At 37.3% G+C, this 17,259-nt stretch overlaps 1 protein-coding gene across 1 annotated transcript in view; it reads right to left on the bottom strand.

The window, feature by feature from the left end:
• Positions 1–17,259, bottom strand: part of ABCA12 (ATP binding cassette subfamily A member 12) — a 137,354-nt gene that overhangs the window by 14,627 nt on the left and 105,468 nt on the right. Inside the window, exons 41-48 of the mRNA XM_026707730.2 lie at positions 15,710–15,764; positions 12,714–12,891; positions 9,015–9,130; positions 6,775–6,934; positions 5,684–5,952; positions 3,045–3,261; positions 2,332–2,441; positions 1,434–1,578 (exon numbers count right to left, since the gene is read on the bottom strand). Coding sequence (XP_026563515.2) covers positions 1,434–1,578; positions 2,332–2,441; positions 3,045–3,261; positions 5,684–5,952; positions 6,775–6,934; positions 9,015–9,130; positions 12,714–12,891; positions 15,710–15,764 — 1,250 coding nt within the window. The remainder of the gene's footprint in view (positions 1–1,433; positions 1,579–2,331; positions 2,442–3,044; positions 3,262–5,683; positions 5,953–6,774; positions 6,935–9,014; positions 9,131–12,713; positions 12,892–15,709; positions 15,765–17,259) is intronic.

Genomic DNA, 17,259 nt, shown 5'->3' with positions numbered 1-17,259 from the left:
ATAGGGAGAGGAAGAGAGAGAGATACAAAGAGGGGGGAGAGATGAGAGGGGGAGAGAGAGGATAAGAGAGGGAGAGAGACAGAGAGGGGGAGAGATAGAGAGGGAGAGGGGGGAAGAAAGGGGGAGGGGGAGAGAGATATACAGAGAGAGGGGAAGAGAGAGGGAGAGGGACACAGCAGTACAGAGAGGTATAGAGAGAGATACAGAGAAGTGGGAGAGAAAGAGACAGAGAGAGAGAAGGGTTTTGTGGCTGGGTAGATGTGGCTAGGGGATCTGGGTGGGAGTGAGTGACATCAAGTTGGCCACGCCCACCCAGGTTTTGTGGCTCCTGGTGTGTTTTTTTTCTATGAGAAACTGGTCCAAATGGCTCTTTGAGTATTTAAAGTTGCAGCCCCCCGGGCTAGCTGTAAAAACAGGAGCTAGATACAGGGAAATAGATGGATAGGATCAGTGATATAAGAAGGTATGATGAATTTGTTACGTAAATATTATTATTATCATTGATACTACTATAATTAACATCAATGTAATGAATATTATTGTAAATATTTTGATTATTATATACTAAAAATATTTGTACCCAGATAACACACTGTTCAACTGAAATTGGAATGCTATAAAAATAAAAACTTGAAATGAAAAAAGAAGGATTTGACTTTCACATAACCTAGAACAGGGATGTCAAACTTGATTTCATTGAGGGCCACTTCAGGGTTGTATTTGACCTCAGGTGGGCCCAGATGGGCATGGCCAGCATGGCATCACTCATGTCGGGGGCACCTGTGGTGGCCAAGTGCCCACCCAGCAAAAATGGGCCCCCGAGCACCGTTTTTGGCTGCAACAGCCTCCTGCAACCCACTGTCAGCGAAAATTTTCACTGGCAGAGGCACTGTGGGCCGGTCCTTCACTGTTTCCAGGGTGTCCCCGTGGGGCAGATCTAAGCATCCCGTGGGGCAGATCCAGCCCCCAGGCCTTGAGTTTGATATCCCTGACCTATTATAAGTTACATAGTGTAGAATAAGTTAGAAGTGGTGAAGAGAGCCCTAATGTTAATTTTGTCAATGCTGATCATTTCCATGAAAAATGAAATTTATCCTCCACGATGATGGGAGTAGGCCCTTTGGAAAAAAAATGATAGTCAAAGATTAAGCATAAGCAGCCAAATTCTAGCCTCTGCTTCCATCAAACCAGCTTCCAAATGCAGCTGAAACCTGATATGTTCTTAAAAATTCATCCTGAACAAACCCTAATAATCAAAACGAAGAAAGAGACAAATTGAACCCATTGAGAAGTTGCATTAAGTAGTCAGAAAGCTTTCAGTCCAAAATATGTATTTATTCAGTTTTAAACTATCTTAAAAGCAAAACTCCCGCATTACTTGGTAGTTTCCCAGCAAACTTCTGATATTTCTACTTAATCTTAATTTTACATACCCCTTTAATATCTTCCTCTGGGATGCCATGTAATCGTGCATAGTAATACATGTGTTCTTCAACGGTCAGCAAATCATCAAGAGCATCTTCTTGAGGACAGTATCCAAATTGTGAACGGCGTGTATCATCAATTTCATTTAAGGATCTGAGTTGCAAAAATTATTTTTGTTAAGTCTAGAAAGATTCTTAAAAGTGCTTAAAAGTTAATATAGCAAGAAGCCATGTGAAATACTTGTACAAACATGTGTAGTAGAAACAGAAAATGTCCCTGACATTGTTGTCTCATTGTATCTGTCTTCTATGCATCTGAGATTGCATTTGGATAAAGCCACATTTATGGATAATCTATTGACAAGACTTACTGTATAAAGCATGAATTTATGTTGGCTTCAATCAACTTATTGCATGAGTTTTGATCATTTTAATCACAGTCTGTAAAATGCCAGTCTTCTTACTGGGTTTTATTGGGGTGGTGGTCTAAGGCCACATTTTGATGTCTGCTTAGCATTTCCATTTAAGGCCTCATTCTCAAGAGTGGCATAAGAACACCAGGGAAGTCACTTGCAGCTAAGCATTTCTCACATAATTATTCAGCTGAGGTAGGAGACAGGCAACTGTGATTTGTAGTTCTTGTGAATTTATTAAATTTATTAAAAACAATATTGTTGAATGAATTACTTAGAAATGCTATAATTTAACAAAACTTTGATTTAAGCTTCACATGGCCTCAATCACTTATACTATGGCTAAAAATGCATTACAGAAATGAGTGTCACTAAAGTAATAGAAAATTCTATTTGGATTTCTTTTTAACATAAATTATTTTGTTCCATTTTGGATTTATTTTCTCGGCTAAGTTGCTCCACTTTTTTGTGGAGAATGAACCCATCCTCCATACCCAGTTTCATCTTGCATCAGTAGCCTTCCATCAGTTGGACCAATGTCGCCTGTCAACATTTTAAAAATGGTGGTTTTCCCAGCCCCATTCACACCAAGCAAGCCAAAGCACTGGAGGAAAAAAGATCACATGATTTTTAATCCATTTGTAGCTTCCTTGACTTAAAATAGATTCAAAAAACAAATATTCTTTCATATTATCCATAATGTTTGCAATTTTAATAAAAGAAGATGTTTAAAACAAACAAAATAGAAAGCCCAGGAGATATCGAAAACAGCATGTTTATATGCATTCATAACTTAAATAGTTAGCAAAATATCAGTTTCAAAGTGGGGGGGGGGGGGCAGCAGAACCATTCAGATGAATGTTTCATCTTTTTTGCAATCCTCCCATCTAATCTCTGAAATGATTGAGTTCTATACTGGATCAGCCTCCCTGATACAGAGTAAGATGTATGCCTTATGCAGCAGATTTTGATTCACATGAAACATGTGCAAAGTATTATTTAAATGGTTACATTTATATATTTTTGCTACTGCTAACATAAGGAGGGCAAAAAGAGAAATGAGCAGGCGGTATATGCCTGATATGTCCAGATTAATGCCTGAAGATGCCTCTTAAACTGTGCACATTTTTTTGTAAGTAACTACAGACATACTAAGAGAGTTTACCTCTGATAATTTCCACTTTCTACTTTTGGTTTAACAACTTACCTCTCCTGCTGGGATTCCAATGTTGACATTTCTTACTGCTACAATCCTTCTGTAGGGAAGATGGTAGATTTTGGAAAGATTCTGGAGCTGCAACACATCACAATCTGACAAGCCCAGTGTCACTCGCTCTCTTTCTGCTCGGACATCTTTGTCTTCCTCCCCAACAATGTCTTCAAGGTAGAGTGGAGACTTACCATGCAATTTATTAAATAAGAATCTGTCAAAAATTAAAATCAATCATATTAGTATTATCTTATTTTTAAATGTTGTTTTATGAAATATTTTTGTGGATACAATGAGCTTTTTGCAGAAGCTTTTTAAAAATTCAATTATTCAGCACCAATCAATATACAGAATGGAATGGAATGAAAATACAAATACAAATAACAGACTAGACTAGACTAGAATATTTTTATTGGCCAAGGGTGAGTGGACACACAAGCAATTTGTCTCTGGTGTTTCATAAGCTCTCAGTATACATAGAAGCAACAAAGCTACAAAGCACAAATCATAAGATACAATCATAAATATAAGATACAACAAACAAAGTGATAGTCAAATCAATAGGAGTAGATAATAGGAAAGATGAGAAGGATAATAGTAATACAGTCCTACTACATGCTTAGTTATCCTTAGGCAGTGCTATGGGAATTATGTGTTTAGCAGAATGATGAGATGGGGGGAACAACAGTCTTTGTGTCTAGTTGTTTTGTCATGCAATGCCCTATAGTGGTGTCCTGAAGTGAAAAGTTGAAACAGTTTATACCCAGGATGTAAGGAGTCTGTAAATATTTTCTCAGCCCTCTTTCTGGCTCGTGCAGTATAAAGATCTTCAATGGAAGGCAGGCTGGTCGCAGTTGTTTTTTCTGCAGTCCTAACTATCTGTTGAAGTCTGTACCTGTCTTGTTTAGTTGCTGTACCAAACCAGACAGCTATAGAAAGTACAAAATACAGACTCAATAATTTCTGTGTAGAATTGTGTCAGCAGCTCCTTGAGCAATCTGAGCTTTCTGAGTTGGCACAGAAAGAACATTCTTTGTTGTGCCTTTTTAATGACGGTTCTAATGTCAGGTGTCCATTTCAAGTCCTGGGAGATTATAGAACCCAGAAACTTGAAGGTCTCTAGTGTTGATACTGTGTTGTTTAATATTGGAAGAGGTGGTAGAATAGGAGAGCTCCTTCTAAAATCTAATATCATTTCTACAGTTTTAAGTGTGTTCAGTTACAAATTGTTCTGGCTGCACCCCAGGGCCAGTTGTTCAACCTCCTGTCTCTATGAAGATTCATCATCATCTTGAATTAGACCAATGATTGTTGTATCATCTACCAATTTCAGTACTTTAACAGACGGATCCTTTGAGATGCAGCCGTGGGTATAGAGACAAAAGAGTAACGGAGAGACCACACAGCCCTGGGGGACAGCTATGCTAATTGAACAGGTATTCGATGTGATTTACCTAGCTTCACCTGCTGCTTCCTATCTGTTAGAAAGTTTATCATCCATAAATGTTATGGATTTTATTATTACGTATTTCAGGAAGTTTCTCAATTCTGAAGCAGTTTGGTGTAGCAGTTAAAGCAGGGGTATCAACAACTTGCATTGTCACAGTGACAACTTGCATTGTCACAGTGCTGTCATGTGACATATTGCAACTTTTTCCCCCTTTCACTAAACCAGCACATAACACATCCAGCCTGCCGGCTGCGAGTTTTTAAAAGCCCTGAGTTAAAGTATCAGGCTAGAAACCAGGACACCATGAGTTCTAGTCCTACGCTAGGCATGAGGTTGGGTGACCTCTGCATTACTTTCTCTCAGCCCTAGGAAGGAAACAAGGGCAAACCACATCTGAAAAAAATCTTCCCAAGAAAACTGCAGAGATTTCTCCTAGCAGTCTCAAAGAACTGGACACATGCAAATGGAAGACAAAAAGACTATTGCAATTATAGACATAGTTCAATCAAAATAATTCTGTTGATTTAAGTGGGAAACCCAGGCTTCTCTTTTGAAAATTATGAGAGCCAGTTTGATCTGGTGCGGGAGACCCTGAATTCAAGTTCTGCCTTAACCTTGAAAGCCAGCAGGGTGATTTTAGGCCAGTCACTTTATTGCAGCCTTGGAATTCCCCTGTAATTTCCCATCCTAATAATCTGACCGTTTATAGTATCTGAGTTCAAGTGAGAGAAATCAGATGCTTCCATCTATTGCTGAAACTTGGTAGGGCCTATGCTTAGACTGAATATTATGAGGATTATTCTAATCTGCACTCAGATGAGATTAAATCAAAACACAACAACTATTTGTTTAAACTGCTTTGTGGATCAAGAGCTGTGATGAATTTCTCTCTTATTTCTGGCATTTTAGCACTGTAATAAAGCAACTCCTTAATCACATATATTTGATGCAGAAAGGAGAGATTGTAGCCCCTTCATTGCAAAATAGGCCAACATAAACTTGACAGTTCCTGTTACTACATAATCTTAACTTAATAAAAAGCCTAACCAGTTTAATTTAAAAAGCTTTTTATAAAATCCTGTTAAAACAATAAATTACAGCAAGTTTATATTTTGCAACTTACTTTTTGTCAATTCGTTGTTTTATTTGCAATTTTAAAATTTCCACATAATTTATGGTTACTTACTGTAATATTTTATGCCATATTTTCTGAATTGTTCCATCATCAAGCAAGAGGCGGACTGTGAAAAACAGAGTTCCTTGAATGAACATCCCAAGCAGTTTGGATGTTGTCCTGTCCAATTCAAATGTTTTATCAGGGTAAACTACTCCATAGGCTTTCAAAAAACCCATCAGGGCATGATACTGAGATAATTCGATTAACCCATAACCAAAACAGAATTGTGGGAATATCAGGAAAATATGTCTCAATGTTTCAGCAAGATCATGCAGGGCCTGAAAGAAATAAGAATTCTTTGGTCATTGTACTTTTGTAGTTACAAAATTACCTTATCATTAAAAAAAAACCTTCATAACAGATTGTGTTATAGCATATTGCTGACTCATATTTATCCTTTTCATGTAAATCATTAGCAAGTCACATATAGGGTATACCTGGTCATCTCTGTCAGTTCCATTTAGTCTGATGTTTCTTAAAGATTGAAACAAAAGACATTACTTAAGAAGGAATCTGACCAAGATAGAACTGTTGGTTCCTTGGATTTTTAAACTTTATTTTTCTTGATATACCTCAAATAGAGTTTGTTTTCATTGCAAATCACATTGCAATATATATTTATTTATTTAATTTAATATTGCTGCCTATTCATCCATGGCGATTCGAGGTGGCTTACACAATGTAAAACCATATTTAAAACAAAAAATAAAAATAAAAAGTAAGAAACAATAAAAACTAACAAAAAGAATCAAATAAATTAATAAAGTACAATAGAACAAAATCTGGGCGGGAGGGAGAAATCACCCCCCAACTTCCACCCCCCACCCCGACGACAGCAGATCACACTACCCATTTGATGGGCTCCATTCCACTCTGGGTTCACCAGGCCCACTGGCAAAACCAGGTGTTCCCATATTCATATGTGAAGATATATTTATCTAAAACCGTTTTCATGCAAATCATTATCAAACTAAATAAGGAGTAACTTTTATTTCTGTCCTCTGGGATATTACTATTGGTATTCTACGCTATTTTATATAATCTGGAACATTAATGAAAAATCTGATTACATGTTGGTGACATGTTTTCAAGCTTATTACCTTATCAGTAGCTTTTTCTTGGGAAAGTAAAAAAACAACTGAATGGGAGATGATTGTGTTGACACCAAAGAATAAATTGATGCAGACATAAACAATAAAGGCCATCCCAGTTTCCTTGAAGATTCCAGCCAGCAAGTACATCCAGGAAAATGTTGAATATCTGCAGATCATTAAAAACCACAGGCAGAATAAAGCAAGCAATCCAGATAGCAAAGTATTTAATTGGCTTCTAGTCCAATTTGTCTGTGAACTATTTTATTTTGGAGCTAATTTAATTGCCAAGGATCTACATTAATTCTGACAACCATAATATATTATTTTATTCATTTATTTGTACCTTCCTACTCCTTCCTACTCAGATACACATGCAAGGCAATGTATACTTTTTATTCAAGACAAAAACTAAACATTTGCTACTCTCTCTATAATTTCCTTTGAACTTGTGACTTCTTTGGTATTCCTATACCTTTTCTTGATCACAATATTAACAAGGATTGTCAGCATATTTTTTTCAACATCCAAGTTTAGCTTTCAGCTGTTATATTTCTCAGTGATCTCCCATCCAGTAATATACATTCTGAACCAATCAGAATAGTGCTGGAAGGGACCTTGGAGGTCTTCTAGTCTAACCCCCTGTTCAAGCAAGAGACACTATACAAGGGGTGTCAAACTCAATTTCAATTTCATTGGGGCTATGGTTGACCTCAGAGGGCCAGAAGAGCATGGCTGAATGTGTAGGTGTGGCCAATTGGGTAGGTGTGGCCAGCTTGATGCCACTCACTGGGCATGGCCGACCGGGTGGCCGCGGCCAGATTGATGCCACTCCCCAAACTGCTGGCATATTTTCTTTTTGCAATGGGTAGACCAGGCTGAAGCCACATTGACCCGATGTTTCCTCTTTGCATTGGGTAGATTGGGCCAAAGCCATGCTGCTCCAATGTTTCCTCTTTGCATTGGGTAGACCAAGCCGAAGCAATGTGGGCTGGCCTCTTGCATTTTCCAGGATGGCTCCATGGGCCAGATCCGATCACATTGTGTTTGAAACCCCTGCACTATATCATTTCAGATAGCTGGCTGTCCAGTCTTTTCTTTTGTCTATTAAGTCCATAGTTTGTAATTTTTTTATTCTTTGTTTGTTTTGCATCCATTTTATTATGAAACTTTTTATTTGTTCCATCTCCATGTTCTATCTGAGCAACAGTGTATACAGTTGCCTTAGTATGCCATCTTGATTCTGTACAAGCATTTCAAATCCTGACATTTTTCTTAGAGGCCCTCCATTATTTCTGAGATTAGTTTTATTCTTCCAGCAATGCATAGGTACATCAACCATGGTATGTTCTGGCCTTTTGAAGAAGTTGTTGCTGTGTCTTTAATCTATTTATGGGGTGTAAATGGATCATATCTGCATATGTCCGTGATGGCGAACCTATGGCACATGTGCCGGAAGTAGCATGCAGAGCCATTTCTGCTAGCATGCAAGCCGTCGCCCGGAACAGACCCACGGCACATGTGCACGAGCCCCCCCCCCCCACCAGCCAGCTGATTGTTGGGTATCTGCTGTGCATGTGCAGGGGGAGATGCACGTACAGGAGATGCATGAGCATGTTCAGGGGGTGGGGGGTTCACAGGGGGCTCACACACACATGCGCAGAGGCACGCAGCATGGGGAGGTCGTGTGTGCATGTGCAGAGGCGCACAGTGTGCTCACAGGGGGTCACGTACACATGCACAGGGGGCCAGGGGGGCCATGCAAACATTGCTTATGGGTGCAGGCACATGTGCATGCGCAACACTTTCGGCACGCAACGAGGAAAAATTTAGCCATCAATGGCATATGTAATCATACTTTTCCTATATAGTTATTTCTGACATGAGAAGCATTTAAAGAAGAGCTAGTGGTGAGCTTGTTGAATTTATTTTTTTCATAGTCTTCCATATTTTATCATTTTTTTTCTTGCAACACAGCCTTTCCATTTTTGGTGTTCTTTCATAATCCTATATCATTAAGTATCTTTGAAGCCCATTAGATAGATTGGCTTTTTTTAAATGTACCTACATTATTTCTAGAGTTGGTTGATTAATTTTTATTTATCCTCTTTTATGCTTTGTTTATGACTAATTACTTTAAAAAACTGATTTTTTAAAATTACTGTTAAAAATAAGTAATTCAAATAGCTCTCTTCAAAACTAGAATTGGAGATTCAATTCAAAATGAATCAAACTATACAAATCCTTACCCAAATAAAAAAAGAAGCAGGAATACAGCCAACAGGTTATTGTCATTGAAGAAAGCTGGTATCTGAAACGCTGAAATAACGCCCACTGAGAGTATAACAGGCACCAGAAAATAAACCTGTAGAATGTTCATAAATACAACTGATTATCACAGACCAAATGCTAAGCCTGTTTATTATAGTATCATATATATAAAACATATGGACCGAATGTGGCTTTAAATGCATGAGAAAAAAACTTCCCTTCATAGGATATAAATACAGAAACATCAATTTTTTACTTTAAGAATAATTACCACTCCCCATTATTTGCTCAGTCATTATCATGCAATTGAATTACTACTTCATTGGATTGATTTGGATTGAAACAACTGGATTTTCTTCTAACTATGGAAAAGTTAGCAACAAAGGAAGCAAGCATTATTTACAGAGGTCCTAGAAAGTAATGGCTATAGAAAGCTTTAATCTGGAGACAAACAATATTTCTAACATAGCTCAAAGTGATTTGAAAGAAGTAATGTATTTCAGAAAGTTGAAGGCTATTTGGGTCTTCTAGTTGAATTTATTTTGAAATAGTATAAAAATCTGCCAACCAGAAAGAAAAATGTATTAACATAAACCATGGTCCCTTCTCAAGTGTTTTTTTAATTATTCATACATTATTGATGTGTCAGCATTTCCATAATAATTATTTTGTTATTAATTATTTTTACACGTCCAGTCTAGGAAAATGTACAATAATATAAAATACATTTTAAATTGTAGAGCTGGATATCATTTTATAAAGTCAGTTAGGTGTGAAATGGTAGCAATAATGGGAAGAGAGAAAAGGTGTGTGAGAAGATTATTATAAACAATTAAGTTTACATTTAAAAATGATGGCACTGTGGTACTTACAGAAAGGCTAAATTTTCTGTGTGACGTGTTTTACAACCATTTTCCCCCAATTCTAGGAATCTGATTTCCTGAAATAAACTGCCTCTTAGGTGTGCCTAGGTTAGTAGCTTTAAATTTTAATTAGGTTAGGAAAACCTAATATTTGGGACACATTAACCCTTGAGATTCATGCACATCATTTTCCTTTATTTTGGGCATATACCAATTATGAAGGGCAGCATGCATATTGGTATTGTCAACCTGCAAAACAACTTCAGCTGAAGCCATACTTATTTCTGCTTTGTTTCTTGGTTGCCAGGTGGGGAGACCATTGGGAGGGGAGAACTCAGGAATGTGGTGCCTCAGCCGGATAGCCATAACATCTACCAGTAAGCGTGTAAACCAAGATCATTCAACGGACACCTGTTGAAGTTGAACAGGAACCTACATCTGGACTGATTGGCCTAGGTGACCTGAGAGACAGAAGGGGGATGGGGAGGTCTCATTCTTTTAACTATCCCTAAGCATGGGAATAATTTAGAGCTAGCTTCACTTTCCTAAGTGCCAATATGATGTACTCAATAAAGGATCTCTTGAATCTGAACGAAGTGTCAGAATCGTGACTTCTCTGAGTTCATTACTCACAATGATGACAGGTATTATTACATATAGTTCCTATTCTAGTTTCTAATTAGCAGGATTCACAAGATTTTCCAGTTCCTCTCCTAGTAAGAGGATTTTTTAGTAGCAAGAATTCGGGGAAAGGTATCAAGTAACAGCATATCACTAACATCAGTTTCAGTCTCTTAAATGCTGGCTTCGGTTAGCTCATATGGGATGCTATCCAACAGAAAATGCATAAATCTGCCATTTCAAACCAAGGGGCCAAAACATGAAAGAGGCATACCTACTTATTATAATGAGTTTAAATTCAGAAAATTGTGCTTGGCTCTAAGTATCTCTATGCAACCTATCTGAACTATACAGGCCTCTTAGGAATGTTTTATGACAATTCCCATGAGAAAATATTCCATATTTATTCAATAATTTGGAAGTAGGTGGTCATGTTTTTAAACAACAAAATGGCCAAGTTCACATGTTCTTAGCCATAGTTTGTAGTGCTGTGTCAAAAGCCATATTTCTCATGCATGATTCCAAACTACCTATGTTATTATGATATATGAAATAGACAAAAAGCATACAATATATTGTGAAAAGTTTTTTATCCAAATACATTTTATTATTTATATTGTTTCCATCTTCCCTTAAAATATTAACAGAATCCACAATAGTCTGAGAATCAGTGTCTCCACTTGATAATTGATAGTCAAGATGAAACTAAGTTAATCAACTAAAATTAGCAAACTTCCTCCCAGACCCAATCCGCTTATCGAGGATGTCTGCAAACACAGAGTTACCGTATTTATCGGCGTATAACACGCACTTTTTCCCCCTGAAAATAGGGGGCAAATGATGTATGCGTGTTATACGCCGATGTCCAGGGAGCGGAATCCTCTTTAGGGATCCCGTTCCCAATAGTGCCTAGCGGCGGCGCAGCGGCCGTGACGTGATGTCAGCGCTGCGCCCGCCGCATATTTTTTCCTGAAATTTCCCTCTTAAAGGGAATGCGTGTTATACGCCTGTGCGTGTTATACGCCGATAAATACGGTAATTAAATTAGGTCTCCCAGAGCAATTGCATGTTCACAAGAATAAATACACTACACACACACACACACACCCCTCAAGTGTCATCCTAGAATCAGCATGTGACACACCATACAAGTTCCCCTTATAAAAACCTGTATCCTACTTCTCTGCTGCTTGACCTTAAAGGCAAACTGTTTTGCTTTAAGTATCTTTTTTCCTCACAGCTGTCTGGATCTCATTTTTATTTATTCTTGTGCAACCCTACCTCAAATTGGAACTCCAAATTATTCTTCTGACAATATATAAATGCTACCCTGAGATCTCAGGACTATGCTTTGCCTAGTGCCAACTTTGCATATTTCAGTACTTGCTTCTTGATAATATTCATGTTAAAAGATATTTTATTTTTTATCAGAATCACTGAGTACTGCTGTATTCAAAATTTGAGGATAAACTATACATAAACATGAAATATGCTCCAAAGATTTTATTGTTTTTAAACTAATATACAAAAAGGCCTATAAGGTGATCTGAAAACAAGCAGTGATTTTTTTTTTCTCCATGACTAAGTTCATAACAAAAGCTTCCTACCAGTTATTTTTCCATCTCTTGTAAAAAAGAGAAAAGTTATTTTCCTCTGAAGAAAGGAAAACCATTTTTATAGGATCAGTAAGACGAATTTTGGTTTGGAGGATAAAGAAGATTAGCTAGCTTCTAATATCACATCAAATTACACTATTTTTAACAATAGTAATTAAGACATCAAAATTAAATGTTCATATAATAATAGGTAACTCAGAGTTCCAAATAAAAGATCTATTAGGGGATGCCAATTAACTCTCCCTTTTTGCCATATTTTTCATAATTTAACCTGAGAACAACTTTATTAATTTCTAGTTAAATATAAATGAACTTCTGATCTTAGTAGTAGATTGGGCTATTATAAAGTTCTGAGTTTTATACATATAGTGTGGCAGCAACAGCAAAAAGAGGATGGGGTCCATGTATTATTAAGCATGGTGCAACAGCTTAATTCTATGTTTTAAGATTTTAAAAACTGAATATAGCATGGAGTTTTATGAGTAAGTGAATCCTGCATTTTTAATAGGTCTTTTTTTTTTGCTTCATTTCATCATGTGGTATTTTCCATATTATATTTAAGAGATAAGCTACTCACCATGTCATAAATGAAGTTAGTCACCCAGTAGCTGGTCACACCGAGGCCAGAGATATGTTGTAGCTGTTTTGCCTTTGTTTGATGTTCCTTGACCACGTAAAGCACAAAACTAGCTGTTGTGATGGAGTATCCAATCAAGACTGACATGGACACGATGATATCCAGTAAACTACTAAGCCTGAGGAGATGAAAATGTAATGAAAACATTTTAAAAGATGAATAGGCCAGCCATAGCCAGCTCCAGCTTTTAGGATGTTTTATACCAGGGGTGTCAAACTTGATTTCATTGAGGGCTGCATCAAGATTGTGTTTGACCTCAGGGAGCCAGTGTGGGCATGGCCAGCATGACATCACTTGTGTTGGGGGCACCTGTGGTGGCCTGAGCACTCTGCCAGTGAAAGCAAGCTCCTGAGCTCTGTTTTTGGCTGCAGTGGCTTCTTCAACCCTCTGCCAGAGAAAACAGAACTCCATTTTCACCAGCAGAGGCACTGTGGGCCGGTTCTTTGCTGTTTCCAGGGCAGCCCAGCAGGCCAGATCTAAGCACCCTACAGGCTGGATCTGGCCCCTGGCCCTTGAGTTTGACACCACAAAGAATCTTCCAATGGGCCTGACTTTTGCTGGAGTTCTCTGGAGGATTGGCTTAATTTTTTGCATTGTCCAGAGTAAAGTTAAGTTGGAAGCATTGTAAGAAATTCAAAATCGTCTGAGGTAAGTGTCTAAGAAAGTTGATCAGGAAATAAAAAAGGAAGGAAGTTAAGCATTGACCATGAGCCCCAGATGATAATGAACAGCATGCAGATATGTTTTATTTCAAAGATGTAAAATAATAAAATATAAACATTTATTTTTATTCCATAATCTTTTTTCATAACTGAACTGGCAATTGCTGTCAAAAATAATTCACGATCAATGAATATGTTAGAACAATTATAACTAAATATGACAACTTCTAAGATTAGTAAGTCTGAAATAATTAATGTCATATGATTTGGTGCCAAAACATTCCTTCCACATTCCTAAATATCTCAGAGAAGTGTTCTCTTTGGAGAACCTGCAACCTGAAAGGCTACAGCCCAGAAATAAATTGGAAAGCTAGGCAAACAAGGGTTTTTATACATGGTACTACTTCCACTCCTAGTCCTTCCAACAAATTTTGATGGCAGCTGTGTCCTTTCCCCTCCCTGAAACTTTGAAATGCAGGGAAAGGGTGCTTTCATCAGTGCTTTCTCTAGTTGACCAGTAAATGGGTATTAAAAATCTTTACCCCCAAGTGCCACAGGTCCTAAAGAAACTAAAATCTTCTTGTTCCTCCATTCATTGCAAAAGGAAATAAATCATTTGCTATCCCTCTCCTATTTATGCTAGTGTGTGCCTATCTGCAAAAAAAAGAAAGAACAAACCCAACCCCAAACACTAAGCTATTGCTCTAAAAGTGCAGATGTAAAGCTGTGAATGTGGAGAATAAGATATTAGAATAACAAATTTCCTTTACTACTCACACTCCAGACAAAAGGCGAAGAAAAGACGATCCGATCAATCTATTCCCCACCCCACCCCACTTCTGTGAGAAAGTCTGGTGCTTTTAAAGTACCAAAGAGAAGAACAATGAGAATTCTGGTTCAGTTTTATTCCTGTTTGGGCTATGAAGGTTATTGCTAGAGCTGAATATAGCAGCTAGATTCCTACCCAAACATTACTTAGAAAAAATATTATATACAAAGGCTAGAAATACACTTGTTTTATATATATATATATAATCATTAGTAGTGATGAGGTTTAAACATTTACATAGTTGGAGACAGATTATTTGAGGGCACATATCTCTTGGGTATCCCTCTTGATATACCTCTGCCCACCCAAATACTAAGGTCTGCTGATAGGGTGTCTTTTAACAATATTCCATCAATTCTCATTGTTTGTGGATTCTAGATTTGTGAATTTACCTTGTGAATTTTCAAGTGTATTTGTAACCACAAAGTCAGTCCTCATGCTCATTCATAGATATGTAGAGCAATTTAAAAAAATGAGTTGCCTGATATACAGGTTTCCAGCTGAGATTTCATTATTGCTAATTCAGTGTTTGTGGATGGCTGCTGCTACATTCATGTGGAAAGCACCTACCAAGATGCTTCCAGATTGAAAGGATTAGCCGGTGACATCACTGTTGCCCAGGGGACACCTACAAGGGCTCTTGATGTGTCCCTATTATTGGCTTACTGAATGGTACCTATTTATCTACTTGCATTTGCATACTTTCAAACTGCTAGGTGGACAGGAGTTAAGACAAAATGATGGGAGCTCACTCTGTCATGCAGCTCATTGGGTTTTGAACTGCCGAGTTGTCGACCTCTCAATGGTCTTCTAACTCAGGACTGACCTCTCAATGGTCTTCTGATTCAGCATCCTAACCACATGAGCCACTGTGTGCTCAGTGTAAAATAAAGTTGCTTATACATGGAAATGGGCTTTCATTCCCTAGAGGCTACTAACTAAAGTCCGGTTAACAAACTGCTTGTAATAACTCAGTTTCTACTCTATTTTTAATCAAGTCATTTTACTTACTTTTTGTTGAATTGTTTATCTTGATTTTAATGAATAGATAATAGATATAATGGATAGATAATAAAATTACAGAACTTTATAAATATTTAAATATATACATGTTCTCCAAAGCTATGTAATTTCTTGTTCTACTATTTGGGATAATATTTATGATAAATTCAAAACATACTGTATAAAACATAATCAGTCCCTATTCACAATGACTGACATGCATATAATATAATCTAGATCAGGAGCATCAAACTCGTGTCATAACAGGAGTGTCATGTGACATATTGCAACTTTTTCCCCCTTCGCTAAACTGGGCCTAGGTATGGCTGCAAGTTGGACACCCCGATCTAGATTATATTTCAAAATAACTGTATTGAAAAAAAGATCAGACTGTTTTTCTTACAATTATATTAAGGAGAAAATTGATAAAATTAATGTCTTACATAGCTTGCTCCTGACTCTCTCCACCAGGATAAGGATGAGCAACAACAGAAATGCCTGCAATAATAATGAAACACATTTAGGGATTTATTTCATTATTGAATATAGGTGCTAGATCAACAACTGAAAGATTTAACAGTTTTATATTTCTGCCATTAATTAAGGTAAAATACAACTAAAATGATCAAATGCTGAGAGAAAGAATATTTGAGAATCTGGTTTAGAAAAAAAAACAAATGAATGGAATCAAGATGTATAAAATCATCTTGGTTGTGAAAGAGCGGAGGGGAATGTTTTTTTTCCCAAGTATCGAATGATCAGGGTTATCCAATTCAGTTAATTAGAGAAAGATTTAGAACAGAATAAGGAAAGTTATTCATATATTGTATAATTAATCCATGCAAAATGTTTCTCCAACCCTTTTGAGTCAAAGGACATTCTTTTCTCAGTTTTGAGAGCTGAAGACGCCTGTTTTATGTTTATGTAGTGACTTGGTGTAGCTTGAGAACTATTGATTTCCATCTCATTAACCTGAGTGGTGGAGCAGCATTCCTCCAAATATCAGTTACAGTGGAAAAGTACATCTCCATCTAAGCATATACTCATAATGCCACAATTATGTGCAAACTATTTCTGAATTTTATCTCTGCCTAATGAAAATTCACTGGCAATTTTACATAAATCAGTCTGAACTTCCAAAGGCATAGGTAAATGCAGTATTAAACATATTTATTAATTTGTCAGATAAATGCCTCCAGATGTTGTGAATGCTTCATCACTGCGGGGTTTTAAGAAGAAATTGGACAATCATTTATCTGCAATGGTATAGGTATAGGCTTGCAGGAGGTGAGTTAGAATGCCTCTGCGCCTGCGCAAATGCCTCTGCATCTGTGCAAAGTGAGTATGTGGTGTGCACGTGCACGCAAAGCACGCCCACAAAGCCATGCCCACCAAACTGGTGGCAACAATACTTGAATCCCACCACTGGATCTAACCACCTCACAGACTGGATCTGTTCCGCGGGCCTTGAGCTTGATACCCCTGACCTAGAGAGTGGCAAACAATTGGAAGAAGACCTGTCCTCTCTCATTCTAGAGTGTGGAGCATGATGGACTGAAGTTACAGAAAGGCAAATTCTGGTGGAATGTTAGAGTTACAGTAAGATCAAATATATAAAAGCTCAGGAAGAAGTAAAAATCCAGAGAGCAGTAGAGTTAAAATGGAAGCAATGTAAGCATCTCTCTGGGGTGCAAATTGTTTTAATATTTGTGCTTTTATTATAGCAATGTTTTGGCAGAATCTCATCTGCCATCCTCAAAACACAAGCCTGAGGATGGCAGATAAGATTCAGCCAAAATGTCGCTAAAATAAAAGCAGAAATATTAAGACGTGGGAAAATACCTGAAGAAACCTAAATACCATACATATAAATACCCACGAAAAAATAAGAGCGCATATATATATATATATATATATCATTCAGCTTTGTTTGGGTATTTTCCCACGTCATTGTAGTTGTGCTTTTAAAGTTGTAGCAACGTTTCGGCAGAAT

Source organism: Pseudonaja textilis, chromosome 1, assembly GCF_049901715.1.
Source record: "Pseudonaja textilis isolate UNSWEBS1 chromosome 1, rPseTex1.2, whole genome shotgun sequence".
Lineage (NCBI taxonomy): Eukaryota > Metazoa > Chordata > Lepidosauria > Squamata > Elapidae > Pseudonaja > Pseudonaja textilis.
Note: the sequence above shows the minus strand (reverse complement) of the source record. Positions and strands in the feature narration are given on the sequence as shown.